Raw genomic sequence first — 15,672 nt, 5'->3', positions numbered from 1 at the left:
AAATAACTTTGTAGCACAAGCTACCAAGGCTATCGCCTTAGTCATATGGTTATAATACTTATTTCTAAAGGTTTAAATTAAGTGAAACATTTTAATATCTTTTAGAAAGTTAACAATTAGTCTTATATTAGATTCTGAGGGGTGTCGTAGGATTAGCAGGAGTGTGTTATGTGTTTGAAATGCTTGAGAGCGTTAAGCATGAAGATTTGGGCAATCTGATAAAATATGCTGAACTGTTAGGTTGTTATTGTTGCAGAAGTGGCACTTAGGTTGAGATTGCGATTGCAAAATATATTCATGCGTTATAAGTGTGTGCTCCAATCTGAGGCGTATGAATCATCTGTTGGCCCATGTTGAAGTGTTGGTTGGAAGTTTGATCTGTGCACCGAGAGGGTTTATATCTTTGTATGGATGTGTGTAAGTTGACCATTCCTCATTAAGATGTTTACGTAGAGCGTTAGAGTAATAGGTTTTTAGTGACTTCACATCAAACGGCATGAAGACGTGAAGACAGTCTTTTAACGAGGATTTTGCAGCTAGGTCTGCTTGTTCATTGCCCAAGATGGCTGAGTGAGATGGGATCCACATCAGTTTTATTTTTGGTGACGCGCTCATAAGTAGTTGTTGCACCGATTGTAATGGGCTGTCTCTTATGTGAAATTTTTGGGAAGCTAGGAATACCGATTTACTGTCTGTACATATCACGTAGCATTTGTTGGTTTCTTTGACCATTTGTAGTGTCGAGATTAATCCCAGTAGTTCTGCGCCAAATATGTTTGCATATTGTGGTAGTAATCCGTGGGACTATGTTAGACCATTCTCGTCTGTAACAGCAAATGATACACCGTCTTTTTGTTTTGACCCGTCGGTAAACAGAAAGCTCCATCCTTCCTGCTTTAGTGGAGTAACGATGCTAGTGTATAGCTTTTGAAAATTAGATTGACATGTCTTGTCTTTGTGGTGGAGTGTCAACTCATTGATAAATATCTTGCTGTCAAGTTCCCATGGTGGGATTTTTGCTGGCGTATGTTTTGGTGGGGAAAAACTTAATTTGAGAAATTCTGCAAGTTCCTTTATCTCACACAAGGCAGATTTTCTTTTTATGGCCGTTTTTCGTTTGTTAGTAGTTGGATTTCACGACTTAGTACGTTTGGTGAGTAGGAGTAGAGTTTGTAAATTATACGGCTTCTGACATTTCGTTTTTTACAAATATGCAAATGTTTGCATTTATTTAGGGAGATTGGGGCGCCCGATGGTAGTGACCAGTTGTTTATGGCATTTAAGGCGTTAATGAAAGACTCTTCAATGTCTGAGGTCTTTGTTTGGGTGGAAATGAGGTAAAGGTCGTCGGCATTTAAGCAGTGCTTGATGTTACGGTGTTTACTCATAAGTCTGCTTATGTCGTCGAATGCCACCAAGAAAAGTGTGACCGACAATGGCGAACCTTGGGGAATTCCGTTTTGGAGGAGGAATGTTTTGGAAAAGGTGTCATTTGTTTTACAACGAAATTTTCTCTTTGTCAGAAATAATTTCACATATTCAAAAATTTTTTGGCCGATTTGCCATTCCTGTAGTTTTTGCAAGACCACATGACAACCGATGCTGTCAAATGCTTTGGCAAAATCTACGGAAAGGATAGAAATATGATTCTTTTTTGAGAGATTTTTACATATGTGGTGATTGAGAAAGAGAAGTGCATCTAAGGTGCTTTTCCCGGACTGAAATCCTACTTGGAATGGAGATAGAAGCTTTTTGGTATTTAAATACCACATCAACCTTGTAGCGATTATTTTTTCCATGATTTTCCTCATGCACGGAATTAGTGAAATGGGCCTATAGTTTCTTAAGTCGGTTGTATCTTTATTTGGTTTGAGTGTTGGGATGACTGTGGCAGTCTTAAAACCTTGTGGAATCACTCCGGAGTCGGAAATGGAATTGTAGAACTGGAGTAGTCTTAGCTTTGTGGGTTTCGGCATTTTTTTTAGCATTTCGTAATTAATTTTGTCAAATCCCGGAGTGGTACCTTTCACCGATTTTAGAGCATACTCCAGTTCACTGAAATTGATATCGGTCTCGAGATGTTTTGCTAGATTGTCGGTATTATCGTTTGCGCGCATGGTGGTAACGTTCCGGGCAGAAGCGATGAATTGCGGTGGGAAGTTGGAATTTTCAGAAGATTTTGAAAAATGTTGGGCGAATTCGAAAGATATGTCGCTTCTATTTGTTATGTTTGAACTATTTATATTTATAGATGAAATGCTAGTGGGGTGATTGCCTCCAAGTCGAAGACCGAAAACTTTTGGAGTGGTGGAATGTATATAGATACAATGGTTACCGGATATTGAAGATTAACTTCTACGGCGACTGCTGAGATGCTAGAGGTGATATTTAAGATTTTATGTGGGATACTATTGTGCACTAGTATGCCACAGCCTTGCTTAGCGTTAGTTATATGAGGGAAATTATGAAAATGCGCTGAGTATTGTTTTGGTGGATGTGGAAGGTAATTGTGTTTAAGGTTAGTTTCCTGGATACATATAACGTGGGGTCTGCAATCTTTTATTAAGAGTTCTAATTCTTGGTAGTTGTTGTGATATCCTTTAATATTCCATTGTGGAATATTAAGTACCATAATGTTTAATATTAATTATAATTCACTATAAAAGCTGTTAAATGAAAACAGCTCATACTGTAGTCTCGTCGTGATCTATTTCTATATCATCAACTTGAACCTGAGAGACTGATGTTGAGTGGAGTTGATAATGTACATAATTCATGTAGTCATCGGGCAGTTGGTAATTAGAGAGAGTGTCTGAGGGAGTGATAGTATTTGTAATCGTGTAATCAATTGGATTTTCGATTGAGTTATTAAAAGAGTTTGTACTGAGGTGAGGCGTATACTCTGTGAGTGCCCGGGCACTCATATCTGAGTTGTTTATTGTAAACGAGCTCAACTTATGTGATGGTATGCTGTGAGATGTTGGAGTAAGTGAGCTAGTTGTGTTCGGCTGTGTTACGAGAGACGATGATTCTTGTACTGTAGTGCGTTTGTTATTTATAAGAAAGTTGGGGGAGAGAGATGCGAAGTGTGCTGTGGTATTATCTTCTGAGTTGAGTGAGTGCTTGGGTAAAGGGAGTGCGGGTAGCTTATTCGTGTTTATGGAATTTGCTGTGTTTTGTGAAGTGTCAGAAGTTGTTGTTTTTGAGATGGAATGAGATGGTGAATTTTCGGCGGTTGTACTGGGTAGTAGGACAGGGGAAGGTTCGGAGGTTATTGCGGATGCATACGTTTGTTTTCCATTGAAAGAAAACGGGTTTTGTAGCTTGAATAGCCGCTTGGCTTCGTAGAAGTTACACTTATTTTGAGTTTTAATTTTCAATATTTGTTTTTGCTCAAGGTATTTAGGACAGTCTCTAGCTGAAGCGGGGTGTGGACCAAAGCAGTTCGCGCACATTTTGCGTTGACATAGTTCAGGGGTATGAGGAGGGAGATTGCAGATCTCACAGGTGGTGTTGTTGTTGCATTCTTTAGTGGAATGACCGAGAAGCTGACAATTACGACAACGCATTGGTGTTGGGAAATGTTCTTCTACTTTTAGGGAATACCATGCAACGTCGATATCTTGGAGGACTTTATAAAGGTCAAATGTAAGGACCATTCGCCCTGTTGGCATTGGATTTCCATTCACTTTTTCGGTAAACTTGTAGATATCTACGACTCCTTGCGATTTCAGACCTTCAATAATTTCTTTTTCATCGGTTTCGGCTAGGTTTTTGTCATAAATGGTACCTTTACACGTGTTAAGTGATTCGTGGAGGGACACAGATATTGGGCATAAGCCACCAAGATTTTTACATTTCATAAACTTTTCAGCCACCTTTTTCGATTTTGTAAGTACTAATAAACTGCCGTCCTTGAGAATGCTTACGGAGCTGTACTCTGTACTTATTCCGTCAAGGGCTTTCTTTTTAGCGAACACACTATCCTTGGAAATTTTGTTGTTTTCTTCAGAGGATTTTATAATGATGAATTTTGGATAATTTTGGTTAACAGCTTTGGTGATTGGCGATGGTAGGGATGGGTAAAGGTCTTTCTTTGCACTGGTTGTTTTTTTTTTCGCTTTGGGGGGAATTGACATACTATCAGAGGGGAACGAAATATTATTTTCCATTAGAAATCAACACTTCAGGCTTTTTTTTGTATTTTTGCACTTCACAGCAAGAAAATTATAGGAAAGTCAATTGCACTAAGCACGTGGAGAGTAAGAACACTCTGAGAGAGAAGTAACGCAGCGAAAATTAACACAACTATTCGGCACGAAGTGTAGTCGACGACTAACTTTGTTTTAATATTAAGTGATATAGCTGTGGCTTCGTGTATCTAGAAGTGCTAGAGCATCTAGGAATGAACGTAAATTTTCTGGCTTACCGTCAAAATCAGTCACTAGCCTTGCGGCTGTGCTTAGAAATTCTACTATGTTTTGTGTCATTTCGATTTCTTGATCAGAATCTATGTCTGTATCGGAATCTGTTGTTTCTTATGAAACTGCTTCTAATGTGGTCGTTAACATAATTTCGTTGAAGTTAAGTGTTATTGGTTCACTTAGTGAATGAGATATATCTTGTTTAATGTTATACTTGGCTATTATTTTTACCAATAAGTCTCTTAATTGCCAAAATAAGTCACGTGTTTCTTTTTGATGTATATTAGTAAATTTGCTATAATTCTCTTGGATAATTTTTCTAATTGATTCTAATGTATTAACTAGATTTTCTAAATGTTTTCTAACTGTACCTGGCTTAATATATCTATTCTGACTTATGCATTTATATGCTTTTTTAAAGTTGTCCCTTTCTAAATGTAATTTTTTTTGTATAATTAACCATTTGTCCATCTGTTAAGTTTTTTTTTTCTAAAAAAATATTATATTATATTATATTTTTAGACTTGTTCTAAGTTGTTTGCTATGCTATTACTGTATTTTTTCTTTAAGCACTTGTTGTGCATTCTATAAATTTGTATGCAAATGTTTGCTCTCACTAAAGCTACCATTATAATTAATAAAATTGTGATTATTTCTAAGTTCGGTGAAGTAACGTCTACCTTGTTAATAACGTTTGCTGTTAAGTCTACCGTCTTTACATCCAAAAGCCCCATATATGGATATGTTTTTAAAATTAGTATTGGAATGTTCAGAATAAAAATGTTGCTATAGTGTCAACAACTATTTAAAAATGTTTAGCCAAATTTTACCCATATATGAATTATTATGAGGAGCCTTATAAAATTATATAAACAATTTAATTAAAAATAATTTTTATTCATTATTTTATATTTAATTTATTTTAAAAACATTTTGGGTAATTTTTTTATAGAAACATTTTTTGGATATATTTATTATTAGCTTTGCCAGATGTCGAAAGTTTTAATTTTACAATATATAAATTTTTTTTTTTTTTTTTTAATTGTTTCCATATTAATAGGAAAAAAAACAAAAAAATTTGTTGGAAAATTATTTTTGTCTCGAGCGGTTAACGCTTACAGACTCTAACTGTCTGCATTCAATCATGCACAGTATTTTATACATTTACTTGATATGTTTTCTCTGCGAGAGCAGGAATTCTAGTTGGGTTATGCATGCGCTCCCAGATTGCGCTAGATTTCTCCCAGGATGGTGGTGGTTGCTGGTTTACCTCCCTGATGGGTAAGCTTATTTCCCTCTTTAGTCTGGTGGTGTAGCCTCCTCTTCTTTTTGGTTTGCTCACCTTTGGGATGGAAACTTCTGTTGGTTTTTTGTTAAGGCCGTTCCGTCTTCTGTATTCCTCCAAGGAGATTGGTTGCGGCCCTTGAGCTGGGTTGGACATCTATTTTTCTTCTGGTTGTATTGGCTTAACCAGGTTCTTCCTTCCGCAGCTGTCGAATCGTTTTGGCTGATCACGTCACGACTTAATAGTTTGTAAATTTTTGGTGCTTTTTAGGGCACTTGCAAATATATTGCAATTTTGGTGCAGAAATATTAAGCACTCATGCAACGTTTTGCACTTTGGTTGAATCTTGCATTTAACAGCTTAGCAAAATCAATGTTCAAGCTGGCAGGATCGCCATGTAATAAATAAAAAACGATTTTCTGTTTGACAACCAATGCTGGATAACCGGCAGGTTGTATTGTCAAATATTTATTGATTGATCATTAAGATATGGTCGAGTTTTTATACTTATTTTACTTATTTTTATATATTCTATAACACATGTTTACTTAACGTTTATTTAACAAATTTTAACAACAAAGAAAAATGTAATTTGATTCCACTGAGTGTGCGGACAAACAATTTAGGCACATGCCGAAAAATGCTTGTCAGCTTGTGCAGCTCATGCAATGAACCTTTGAAATATGAAGCATGCATTTATTAAATTAAAAACAACTGAGTATACTACGTTAGGCATGTTCAACTTATAATCATATTTCTTCTTCTTCTTAATTGGCGCGATAACCGCTTACGAGATTTTGGCCGAATTTAACAAAGCGCGCCAGTCGTTTCTTTCTCGTGCTAACCGGTGACAATTGAACACACCAAGTGAAGCCAAGTCCTTCTCCACCTGATCTTTCCAACGCAGAAGAGGCCTTCCTCTTCCTCTGCTACCACCAGCTGGTACCGCATCGAATACTTTCAAAGCTGGAGCGTTTGTATTCATTCGGACGACATGACCCAGCCAACGTAGCCGCTGGATCTTTATTCGCTGCACTATGTCTACGTCGTCGTAAAGCTCATACAGCTCATCGTTCCATCGTTTGCGATATTCGCCGTTGCCAACGCGCAAAGGTCCAAAAATCTTACGCAGAATTTTTCTCTCGAACACTCCAAGCGTCGCTTCATCGGATGTTGTCATCGTCCAAGCTTCTGCGCCATACGTTAGGACGGGCATGAGGAGAGTCTTGTAGAGTGTTAGTTTTGTTCGTCGAGAGAGGACTTTACTGCTCAGTTGCCTACTTAGTCCAAAGTAGCACTTGTTGGCAAGAGAGATTCTACGTTGGATTTCCAGGCTGACATTGTTATCGGTGTTAATGCTGGTTCCTAAATAAACGAAGTCTTTTACAACCTCGAAATTATAACTGTCAACAGTGACGTGGGTGCCGATACGCGAGTGCGCCGACTGTTTGTTTGAAGACAGGAGGTACTTCGTTTTGTCCTCGTTCACCACCAGACCCATTCGCTGTGCCTCTTTATTCAGTTTGGAGAAGGCAGAACTAACAGCGCGGTTGTTAAAGCCGATAAATCAGTATCATCGGCATACCCCAGTAATTGCACGCTCTTATAAAAATTGGGCCTGAGCGATAAAGTTCTGCGGCTCGTACGATCCTCTCCAACATCAGGTTAAAGAAGTCAGACGACAGCGAGTCACCCTGTCTGAAACCTCGTCTGGTATCAAACGTCTCAGAGAGGTCCTTCCCAATTCTGACGGCGCTGCTGGTGTTGAGCAACGTCATCTTGCAAAGCCGTATTAGTTTTGTGGGGATACCAAATTCAGACATCGCGGCATACAGATAACTCCTCTTCGTACTGTCGAATGCAGCTTTGAAATCGACGAAGAGATGGCGTGTGTCGATTCTCCTTTCGTGGGTCTTTTCCAAGATTTGGCATATTGTGAATATTTGGTCGATGGTAGACTTTCCAGGTCTAAAGCCACACTGATAAGGTCCAATCAGTTGGTTGACGGTGGGCTTCAGCCTTTAACACAATACGCTCGCTAGAACCTTATAGGCGATATTTAGAAGACTAATCCCGCGGTAATTGGCACAGATTGCAGGATCACCCTTCTTATGGATTGGGCCCCGGCGAAGTCGATCAGCCTCTGTCCGTTACCGGATGTTTCGTTGTGCAGGCTGAATTTTCCGACTGTGGGACCAAAAATTCCCTCCTTGCTCACCTTGGCGTTGAAGTCGCCAATGACGATTTTTATGTCGTGGCGGGGGCAGCGCTCATACGAACTTTCCAAGCGCTCATAGAAGGAATCTTTGGTCGCATCGTCCTTCTCTTCCGTGGGGGCGTGGGCGCAAATTAGCGGAGTGGACCACAGTATTTGGAGACGAAGTCTCTCTCCCACAACAAATCCAACCCCGAATTTGGGCTCCTTTACATGGCAGCTGTAGTAGACGTCGCAAGGTCCTATGGTTTTCTTGCCTTGCCCCGTCCATCGCATCTCTTGGATGGCAGTGATGTCAGCCTTTACTCTCACGAGGACATCAACCAGCCGGGCAGAGGCACCTTCCCCATTAAGGGACCGCACATTCCAGGTGCATGCCCGCAAACCGTATTCCTTATTTCGTTTGCAGGGGTCGTCATCTGTGTTGGAAGTTCTCATCCGAGGCTTTGTTGCTGTTTTCATTGGCGGGGATTTTTAAATGGCGGGTCCCAAACCCAGCACACAACCAGCTATGCTGGAATGTTTCGCCTTCTCACGTTAGCTCACTCCCGAACGGGTGCTCGGAAGCTACCCAGAGGATACGTTGGCTAATCCCGGCCGTTGTGAGCTGCTTGAACCATATGCAGAAGAATCGCCCTGACCACTCCCAAGTGAATGGCGATCAGTAACTTTCCCCACACTACAATGTCAAAATTGAGACTGAACGATTGGCATACATCCGTGTGAACCAACGACAGCTACGATCAGAGTAATACATTCATCTCCGTGATGCTATAAATGCAGATGGCAATGTGAATAATGTGCAAAGAATGACAATTTTGCCTGCCACTTATATAGGAAGCCCACGCCACATGCATGAATATGCTCAGGATGCTATGTCATATGTTATGTGTATGGCCGAGTCCGTTGTTAAATGTATTCTGTAGAATGGCAAAAGCGCACATATTAGTCTGGTTAGTGGACCAAATAAGGCCAGATGAGATTGATTCCATAATTTCAGCTGAAAAATCAAACTTGCATGCAGTAGTTACCAAACACATCATACATGGACCTTGCGATACCAATGAGCCCTGCTTGCTGAAACCATAACGGGAAATGATGGATACCCATTGTATCGTCGGCGATCAGTTGCGGATAATGGGCGAAGTAGTGAATGTAAGAGGACAAAATATTGATATAGACAATCGTTGGATTGTGCCATACTCGCTAATATTGTCCAAAGCTTTTGAGACTCACATCAGTGTAGAATATTGTAACTGTGTGAAGTCGATAGAGTACATATGTAAGTATGTTAACAAAGGTAGCGATATGGCTGTCTTCGCTGTAACCAATGCAAATGGTGAAATATCACAGTACCGGATGGGTCGCTATGTAAGTGGCAACGAAGCAATTTGGCGTATCTTTTCATTTGTGATCCATGAAAGACAGTAGTCCTTTAAGAAAACGGTCAACGAGTTTATTTTAATGAATCTAACGCGGCAGACAGAGCGGCACGTCCACCGTCGACAACTTTAACAAATTTCTTCACAGTCTGTCAAACTGATGATATTGCTTGCACTTTGCTGTATGCTGACATGCCACGATATTACACCTGGAATGCATCATCGAAATCGTTTCAGCGTCAAAAACAAGGAACACTAGGTGAAGGACATCCAAATGCATTTTCTTTAGACGCTCTGGGTCGCATCTACAGAGTACATCCAAATAACGATAAATGATATTATTTGCGGTTGTTGTTGGTGAATGTTCGTGGTCCGATATCGTTTGAGCAACTGAGAACAATTAATGGACAGCTGTGTGCGACTTACCGTGAGGCATGTCAACTATTGCATTTACTTGAGAACGATTCGCACTGGGATGATACGCTCAAGGATTCCGTAATATCTTCATCGCCGCATCAAATTCATACATTGTCCCCTCGAATCCAAAAGATGTGTGGGTTAAGTATAAAGATGACATGTCTGAGAATGTTTTGCATCGTGTGCGCCGTCAAACTTTGAATCCTACACTACAAATGACTGCAGAAATTTACAATGAGGCATTGATCATGATAGAAGATATGTGTTTATTGATGGCAAATAAAGTATTGTCGTGTTTGGGAAAGACATCACCAAATCGTCATATGCACGATGCATTAAACCATGAGGTGCAAAGAGAACAATAGTGCTACATTAAAGCATTGGCCGAAGCAAATGTTGCACAATTAAATCGCGTACAACACTTTGATAGAAGCTGTGAACAGTGGATCTGGTGGAATTTATTTTCTTGATGCTCCCGGAGGAACCGGAAAAACGTTCATAATTTCATTGCTTTTGGCGAGGATCAGATCACGAAATGATGTTGCTCTAACGTTGACTTCATCTGGAATAGCTGCGACTGTGCTAGAAGGCGGACGAACTGCACATTCTGCCTTGAAATTACCATAAAGCATGCAAATCACCGAAACACCAATTTGCAACATCGCTATAAATTGCGCAATGGCCAAGATCCTACAGGTATCCAAATTGATTGTTTGGGATGAATGCACAATGGCCCATAAGAGTAGACGTAGTCTACTATCCCACGGAGTTTTTAAATTCACTGGAATTGTCTGGATTACCACCTCACAATTTGCAGTTAAAATGAGGGTCACTTGTCGTCATGCTGCGTAACATTAATCAACCTTGACTGTGCAATGGAACAAGACTGTCTGTGAAAAAGCTGATGAATAACGTCATAGAGGCAACAGTCATAAAAATAAAATACAAAGGAGAGGATGTATTGATGCCGCGGATACCGATGATTCCAACGGATTTACCATTCTATTTTACACGCTTAGAATTTCCAGTACGTCTAGCCTTTCCGATGGCCATAAATAAATCGAAAGGACAGTCGTTAGATGTTTGCGGAATCAACTTGGAGTTTCCTTGTTTCGCGCATGGACAATTATACGTCGCGTGTACGCGTGTAGGAAAACCGTCTTCTTTGTTTATTTACGCACCACAAAACAAAACAAAAAGAAAAAATACTTTATAAGAAAACTTTAAATTGATTAACAAACTGTATCACTGCAGTGTTTGTCTGTCAATATCAAATTTAAACCTTATAAATAGCCAGTATCTCAAGAAAACTCTATTTTATAATTAAGCAACATGATGTGCCGAAAATAATTATAAAACTTCATGCTTAATTCAAAATATGCTTTTTTATTAAATAGGGACTCGTTTGGTTTGTTTTAAAATTATTTTATGCAAAAGTTAAGGTCTTTTATTTATCGATTGAGGCAGTAAGAAGCCTGCCGGGTCAGCTAGTTAAAAATAAAAACATTAAAACAACAGAGCCAGATGTCGAACGTTGCCGAACGCAGGGGCCGATTGTGCCTCTTTGTCGTTCGTTCCGCATTATCGCTTGCAGTTCAAGCTAGGTAACGCCCCATGAGCAAGATAAAGCCGCATGACCAAGACACCACAGCATGAGTAAGGTAACGCTGTATGAGCAATGTCACGCCGCATTTTTTGGTGCGTGCAGCCGGCTACATCGAATTATAAAACGTTATCACGCCAAAAATATTTATACATATAAAAATCGTGCAAAAATAAAAAACTGACAATAGCATGAATATGTGTACATCTGTATGTAAGTTTACCGTACGCTTGATCAGGGCTCAGGCAAAGACAAACCGACATCGTTGCTACGTGTATAGGAGCAAAGACTACGCAAAGTCGTAGTTGCTCGCCCTTACAGATCGTCACTATTATTTACCTCTTTTTTCTTTTCACCCCACCGACCGCCTGATTGTGACTTTATCTTATTACTTACTCAATGTATGAACTCAAGCATCCATCATTTGTTATTGAAATAATGAAAAAATAAGTGATTTGCTTTTAATAAGGGCATATGTCGGCGTGTCTCGAGCGGAATATTCGAACACCAATACCTTTCCTGTAAAACATCAGACGTAATGTATACGTAGGGAAGACTTGAAGCGGTTATCTACTTAACTGTTTCAGGTAATTTTTCCGGAATTATCTGAATAAATAACTATATACATACATATGTACGAGTATGTTGTGAATGAAATAAAAATTGCCGTTTTGAACATTCAGATCACATAAAAGAAAGTAGATTTTCACAATCTAATGCAAATATAAAGAATGGATACGCCAACAAAATAGCAGATTTTTTTAATTGAACAAATCCGATCGCATAACTCTGCAACGCTCAATAACTTTTCGATCTGTAGTGCGATTCACTAACTCTTATCGATTCGACAATTGTTATTTTTCTCTTCAGTATTTATCGATTGCACTGTCGATTGTGCTATTCACTAACTTATGTTAACTAACACTGAACAGCTGTTTTCTTCTATTTATTCAAACTGATAGAGAGTGGCATCTTTGTCAAATTAAATGTCAGAATGAGCGAATAACATGAAGAAGAGAAACAAAAAAACATAGACGCCAAACTGTTAAATGCAATTGTGAGTGTTTTTTACCAATAATATATGTACAAAGTAAGTACAATAAAATAACTGTTTATTTCAATTTATTGTTTTATTAATAATTTTTGTATATTGCTTTAGGATGACATCGACAGCTACCAAAAGAAGCCGTGCCACATCCGAGCAGCTAAATCGCCTGCTTGACTACCTAATGGAAGTCCCGGGCCTAGCAGGATCTAGGTTCCACAGCCTCCATGGTAAGTACGAGTGCGACAAAAAGTGGAGCGAGCTAGCAACAAAATTAAATAGTCTGGGTGGAGCAGTGAAGACGGTGAATCAATGGCAAACGGTAAGAAAATATTGTGTTATTACTTAAAAGTAGAGAGATGTTAATCATTTCCCTAAAAAGGTATGGCGGGACTTAAAAAGCCGCACCAGCATTAAAGAACGGAATCGGCGAAGGCAACAAGCTTTAACTGGAAACAGGCCAATCAGTGAGGAGCCCCTAACGGAATTCGAGAGGCGGGTGTCTGCTCTTATAGGGGAGGAGTATATGAAGGGCCACGATTCAAACCCTGAAAATATTCCACTGGAGGAGGTAAATTGCATGAAGTGTATGTTTTAAAGTGTAACTTACTGGTGTGTAAATTTTTAGGTAATCCAAATGGGTATCGAAGTGGAAGATGAAAGGGTGATTTCGGAAGCCCCGTCGCCTTTACGGACGCCACTGGCAGAGAATTTCACGCTGAGGTCAGGTAATTCCCATATCTCAGACAGGAGAACTCCATGGGCGAGCTTGAAAAGAAAACGCATGGAAGAAGACGGTAATGCTCGGAAGAAATTTTTGGAAATAGCAGAAAAACAGGCAGATGCACTAAAGGTAATTTCTTTTGAACTTAATGTAAAATAATTTTATTATGTTTTTCCATTGGTGATTGTTTTTTAATAGATGCTAGCCCAGTCGAGTAGAGAAACAGTAGAAGTCGCGAAACAACAAGCAGATGCTTTAAAGGTAATTTATTTTCAACACATAAAAGTGGCATTTTATTAATTGTTCTTGCTATTTTTTAATAGATCTTAGCCGAAAGCAGCTCTGCAATTGCTCAGGCTAATAAAATGATGGCGGAGGCAATAGCCGTATTGGGGAATGGATTAAGCGCTACAGCAGAAGCATTCAACAATCTAACGAATGCAATCTATCGTACGTAGATTAGAAACCAATTCCGCAGTTCCTTTTTATGTGCATACATACCAAATGTTTATTTTAGTACCTGAAGTTACTTTTTATTTGAATTTTATAAGTAAACAAGCTGTGGTAATGTTAAGTAACATTAATTAAATGAATTAGAATGTATTGTTTTCGTTTTTACAAATAGACTGACCTTTGAATTTATAAACCAATTGTACATACGCTTATGCATACCTATATACATAAATAGATTTATGTGCCTGTAACCTAAAACTGTATGTAAACTGAAGTTAAAGACTGAATTGTTTTTATTGAATCTGCATGTAATTTTGTTCAATAAAAGGTTTTAACAATAAATATGAAAATGTTTTAACTTTTATACCCGAGTGTTCACATAGATATGTATGCGGAATGATTATGAGTGAAAATAGTATTTAAGTAAAAAAATTAGCAATCAGTCGGTCTTGGATGCGCTTTGCTGTTGAGGATGGTGCATCTTGGTTTACAAAAATGTCGTTTGTTCTGGGCTCTGTGAATTCATTTTCGGTCTGGTATATTCCTTCTCTTAAACGAATATTATGTAAAACTGAGCACGCGTTAACTACTTGTCCAGTAAATCCTGGATCGTACAAGAGTGTCCTTTGTTGAGACAAGCACCGCCACGTTGCCTTAAGAACACCAAAAAGTCTCTCAACTGGGTTACGAGCTTTGCAGAATGCCTCATTGTACAAGAATTTCGGAGTACCCTCCGGTTGGTTTGTTAGAGGAGTCATCAGCCAAGGCTCCAAAGGGTACCCGGAATCACCTGCAGAGAATTTTTGATTTTTAATTCCCTTATTTTTATTTAAATATATTTATTAATAGATTAAAAAGCCTACCAATCAAAAACAAGTTATGGTTTCCAATTTCAAAATTCCGTTGCATAACCATTCGCACCGCAGAGGAACTCCAAATGTATGAATCGTGCCGTGCTCCCGGAAATTTGGCATTTACGTTTAAAATTTTAAGTGTAGGATCACATATCTGTAAAACATTAAAAGGGAATCTTGATTCTTGAATACTTTACAAATTATGTTGTTACCATTTGGACATTAAGCGAATGGTAGCCGTGGTGGTTGACATACGCTTCTTCATGACGTTTCGGGGCCAAAATTGACACGTGCGTGCAATCGATAGCTCCAATGGTACCTCCCACAAACGGGGAGGTTGCTGAAGCAAAAATTTCTTTTGCCGCTTGCCGCTCCACTTGGGTCATGGGAAATCTCACCTTTGCGCAAAACATGGAGCTGTTGATTGCAGCTGTTACCCGATGAATGCTACGGCTAACGGACGACTGGCTCATAGATATTCCCCATTGCTCACCTACGGGTCGTTGATAACACCCGGTTGCAAAAAATCGCAGTGCAGCTAGAACCTAGTTGTATAAAGGCAGAATTTAGAACTGAATTAGCTTGAATGTTACCAAATTTACCTGTTTTTCAGTCGAAATCGCTGTTATTCTGGAACCTCTAAGATGGCTGTCAAGCTGCGAAACTACGTCCTCAGTCAAGTCTGGAGTTAAACGGAATAACTTCTGGAACTCCCCTGCATCCAAATCGAAAGGATTGTCCACATGCCGGAGCAAACTTCGATCAACTATTTGAGGGCTCACTTCCTCCTCTCCACGCGATAAATCGTAAGCCAAATACTCAAACGCCATACTCCCGCTTTTTAAATAAGTTTTTTTTCATCTAATTTCACAGTTTTGATTAAAATCACTAATTCTTCTTTATCGTTTGATTTAACAACACCAAAATTATTGTCGTTTAGTTCGCGATAATCGACAGGTTAACCAAACAGCTGATTTTGTCTTGTCGATTTTCGTAATGAAATGGGTTACTGAATAGCAAAATCGTAAAAATTATGGTTAAGGAAAGATAACAAAGCGAATATCGATAAAATGTGTTAGTGAATCGCACCACTGAGAAAGTCTTGCATACATACTAAGTTGCTCTGTAAGTTTTGCGGTAAGAAAAACACAATTTTATGGTTTGAAGTATAGTCTCCCTGAACATTAATATGCTTATTCCAACGAGATTCCAATTCATGAATTCCATCCCTGTAGTGAGAATCTGGAAGGGCTGCAAAATACGCTACCAC

General features: G+C 39.1%; 3 protein-coding genes across 3 annotated transcripts; 1 reads left to right on the top strand and 2 right to left on the bottom strand.

The window, feature by feature from the left end:
- Window positions 1–2,684: 2,684 nt before the first annotated feature.
- On the bottom strand, window positions 2,685–4,139 carry LOC128870027 (uncharacterized). Its single transcript, XM_054112621.1, has one exon. It carries the CDS (start codon window positions 4,137–4,139, stop codon window positions 2,685–2,687), a length of 1,455 nt encoding a protein of 484 aa, XP_053968596.1.
- A 7,034-nt stretch (window positions 4,140–11,173) lies between these two features.
- LOC128869430 (uncharacterized) lies at window positions 11,174–13,742 on the top strand. Its single transcript, XM_054111982.1, has 5 exons — window positions 11,174–12,693; window positions 12,754–12,942; window positions 13,000–13,224; window positions 13,294–13,356; window positions 13,419–13,742. Exons 1-5 carry the CDS (start codon window positions 12,487–12,489, stop codon window positions 13,551–13,553), a joined length of 819 nt encoding a protein of 272 aa, XP_053967957.1. The 5' UTR covers window positions 11,174–12,486; the 3' UTR covers window positions 13,554–13,742.
- Window positions 13,743–13,841: 99 nt separating this feature from the next.
- On the bottom strand, window positions 13,842–15,402 carry LOC128870026 (putative nuclease HARBI1). The gene is made up of 5 exons (XM_054112620.1): window positions 15,005–15,402; window positions 14,615–14,947; window positions 14,412–14,556; window positions 14,139–14,338; window positions 13,842–13,850 (listed from the first exon to the last, which is right to left on the bottom strand). Exons 1-5 carry the CDS (start codon window positions 15,230–15,232, stop codon window positions 13,842–13,844), a joined length of 915 nt encoding a protein of 304 aa, XP_053968595.1. The 5' UTR covers window positions 15,233–15,402.
- Between the last annotated feature and the right edge of the window lie 270 nt (window positions 15,403–15,672).

Source organism: Anastrepha ludens, chromosome X (assembly GCF_028408465.1).
Source record: "Anastrepha ludens isolate Willacy chromosome X, idAnaLude1.1, whole genome shotgun sequence".
Taxonomy (NCBI): domain Eukaryota; kingdom Metazoa; phylum Arthropoda; class Insecta; order Diptera; family Tephritidae; genus Anastrepha; species Anastrepha ludens.
This window is presented reverse-complemented; position numbering and strand designations above follow the sequence as displayed.